Source organism: Plasmodium knowlesi (genome assembly GCF_000006355.2).
Source record: "Plasmodium knowlesi strain H genome assembly, contig: PKNH_00_41, whole genome shotgun sequence".
In the NCBI taxonomy this organism is placed as follows: Eukaryota; Apicomplexa; class Aconoidasida; order Haemosporida; family Plasmodiidae; genus Plasmodium; species Plasmodium knowlesi.
In genome coordinates this window covers 1-3,000 of record NW_024070077.1, presented here as the reverse complement: position 1 = coordinate 3,000, position 3,000 = coordinate 1, and the positions used below count along the sequence as shown (strand labels likewise).

General features: G+C 31.7%; 1 protein-coding gene across 1 annotated transcript; it reads left to right on the top strand.

Moving 5' to 3' along the window:
* Positions 1 to 211: 211 nt before the first annotated feature.
* Positions 212 to 2,527, top strand: PKNH_0003600 (SICAvar, type I (fragment); the record flags this gene model as incomplete). Its single annotated transcript, XM_039113462.1, has 3 exons — positions 212 to 877; positions 1,160 to 1,825; positions 2,111 to 2,527. Coding segments are annotated over 3 exons (1,749 nt in total), but the record flags the coding sequence as incomplete, so codon positions are not given.
* Positions 2,528 to 3,000: the final 473 nt, after the last annotated feature.

Sequence of the window (3,000 nt, the reverse complement as noted above, 5' to 3'; positions counted from 1 at the left end):
ATAACCAACATACTAACATAACCAACATACTTCACAAGGAGAAAAAAAAAAAAAAAAAGGAAAGGACATATATATACACATATATATACATATGTATATGTATATATGTATATATATGTATATGTATACACATATGTGTATACATATGTGTATACATATACATATATATATATTTTTTTTTATTTCTTTTCTTCTTTTGTTTTATGTTTAGGATGAAATACAATCGGAAATTAATAAGGAATTAAAGGAACTTCTACAACATATTACGAATGAAGAGAAATGGAAAGACGTTGCCGCAGATTGCGGCAACGTCGGTTTGTCAGAAGACAACGACGGAGAAATAACTGCTAAGGAAAAAGCTTGTAAGCTTTTTGCTTCAGGTTTAAAACACATTTCTGAAATTAAGGACGAAAAAAACAACGATGCTGTACCACTTAAACAAACTATGATGTGCGCAGCACTTAATCTTTATGCTGATCAATTAATAAACAAAGCAGAAAATCAATGTCCTTTAGATAATAAAAAATTGGATCAGGCAATAAAACACGCTTTTGATAAAAGTAAAAACATTATGGGGAAGGGAAAAACTTCATGCCCAGCTGGTAGTACTAATTCTTGTTTTATTTGCAAAAGAGAAGAAAATTTTGACAGTTGTCAAATTGGCAGTGGCAGCAACGCTTTCAAGGTAAAGGAAAAAGTGACTGAACTCATCGCAAACAACGACAACGACAAAACCAACACCACCACCCCTAATATGGAACAAACACTTGACAAAATAAATAGTAAAGACACTTTTTGTACTGAACTACAATGCGCAATCAAACAATACGCAAAGAAGATCAAAAAAAAAACATTTCCAAATGGAAACCCCACTTGGGTAAGGATGGACAACTACGTATACATATATACATGCACACATATATACATACGTATATACGTATATGTGTACACGTATATGTATATGTATACATATATACATATGCATATATATATACGCACATATATATGTATATACAAATGTATATATATGTATGTACATGTATATATATGTATATATGTATGTATATGTATGTATATACGTATATATGTATATATATGTATATACATACATATATATTTTTTTTTTCCCTTCCCTTGCTTCTTTTTCTTTAATTATCAGAGTGACATAGACGAGGACGCCAAAGGCGTCTTAACGGAACTTATACAACATATGACGAAGGAACAAAGTCAATCGGACGCTGCCGAATATTGCAATGACGAAGCTAAATGGAGTACATTCGGCCATAAAGGAAAACATACAAATAAAGCAGCTTGTTTACTTTTTGCTGCAGGTTTAAAGCACATTTATGGCCGTCCCAACGGCCCAAAGAAGGACCTTCTTAAGGACCCATCGTTTGCACAAACGATGGGTTGTTTATTCCTTAAAGAATATGCAAAACAATTAAAAGAAATGGCAAATGTGAAGAAAAGGGGAAATAGTTGGGTACATCCTCTTTGTAGCATAGAGGAAGGTATAACATATGCTTTTGGTAAGAGTGATGCCATTATGAAGAATGTATTAACTCAATGCAACAATGGTCCTAATGGTATTTCTTGTTTTGTGTGCACACAAAACGAAAACGATTATAAAGATTGCTCCATTGGCACTGACGAAGTAAAGTCTAAAGTTGAATCAATCTACCAAGACGAATCGAAGCAAAACCAAATGCAACAAACCTTAGAGAATACAGTCTGTCCCATCCTTCTTACGGATCTCCTTACCCCTTTTCTTCCTTTGGCTCCTGTCTCCATTGGTCTTTCTGCTATGGCTTATTACCTTTGGAAGGTAAGATAAAAAAAGGAAAAAAATTAATGCGAAAAAAAATTTTTTTAATGGTTAAAAGGAAAAAAAAAAATTTTAAATGGACAAAATTAATTGTTAAAAGGAAAAAAAAATTTTTTTTAAATGGTTAAAAGGAAAAAAAAAATTTTTTTTAATGGTTAATAGGAAAAAAAAATTTTTTTAATGGTTAAAGGGAAAAAAAATAAATAAAATAAATGTGTAAAAAAAATTTTTCATAATCTTCAGCAAAAATATCCTCTCATTTTTTTTTTTTTTTTCTTTTTGTAGTATTTTGGTCCCCTTGGTAAAGGAGGAGCACGTTTCCGAAGATCTCCTGCTGAAATACGCGGTCCATCAGTACAGGAACAAGTCCTTGATCATGTGCAACAAGATAGTTCACATGAATATCGATTAGTGAAAGAACGAAAACCTCGTTCTGCTCCAACGAGAACGAAACGTTCTGGTGGTGTGAATCGTCGAACGATTATTGAAATTCATTTTGAAGTGTTGGACGAATGTCAAAAAGGGGACACACAATTGAACCAGAAGGATTTTCTGGAACTTTTGGTTCAAGAGTTCATGGGAAGCGAATTTATGGAAGAAGAAGAACAAGTTCCTAAGGAAGAAGTTCTTATGGAAAGTGTTCCAAGGGAACTTGTTCCTATTGAGGAGGTTCCAAGCTTAAGTTCCGGGTTTATGGTTTAAGGTTCAGTGCTCATGTTGTAGGGTTTATGGTTTATGTTTTAGGGTTTAGGGTTTAGGGTTCAGGGTTTATGGTTCAGGGTTCAGGGTTTAGGGTTCAGGGTTCAGGGTTTAGGGTTCGGGTTTAGGACTGGAGTAAATATGTGATAAGGAGAATACTGGTTTCTTACCCTTTTTGTCCTTTTTTAATTATGTGATAAAAAGACATAATAAGGAGTTTGAATATTCATGTTATTTCTTAATTTTTTATTCCTTTTTTTGGTTTTTTTTTGGTGAAAGGACACCTTTTCTTTATAGAAAAAAAAAAAAAAACATTCTTCTTTTTTTTTTTTAACAACATTATTATTTTTTTTTTAAGAACACACATTTTTTTTTTTTTTTTTTTTTTTCCTTTTTATATTTTTTGAAAAAAAAAAAGAAAAAAGATATATTCTTTCTTCCAATTTTTATTCTTATTTTGTCTGCAAAAAAATTTT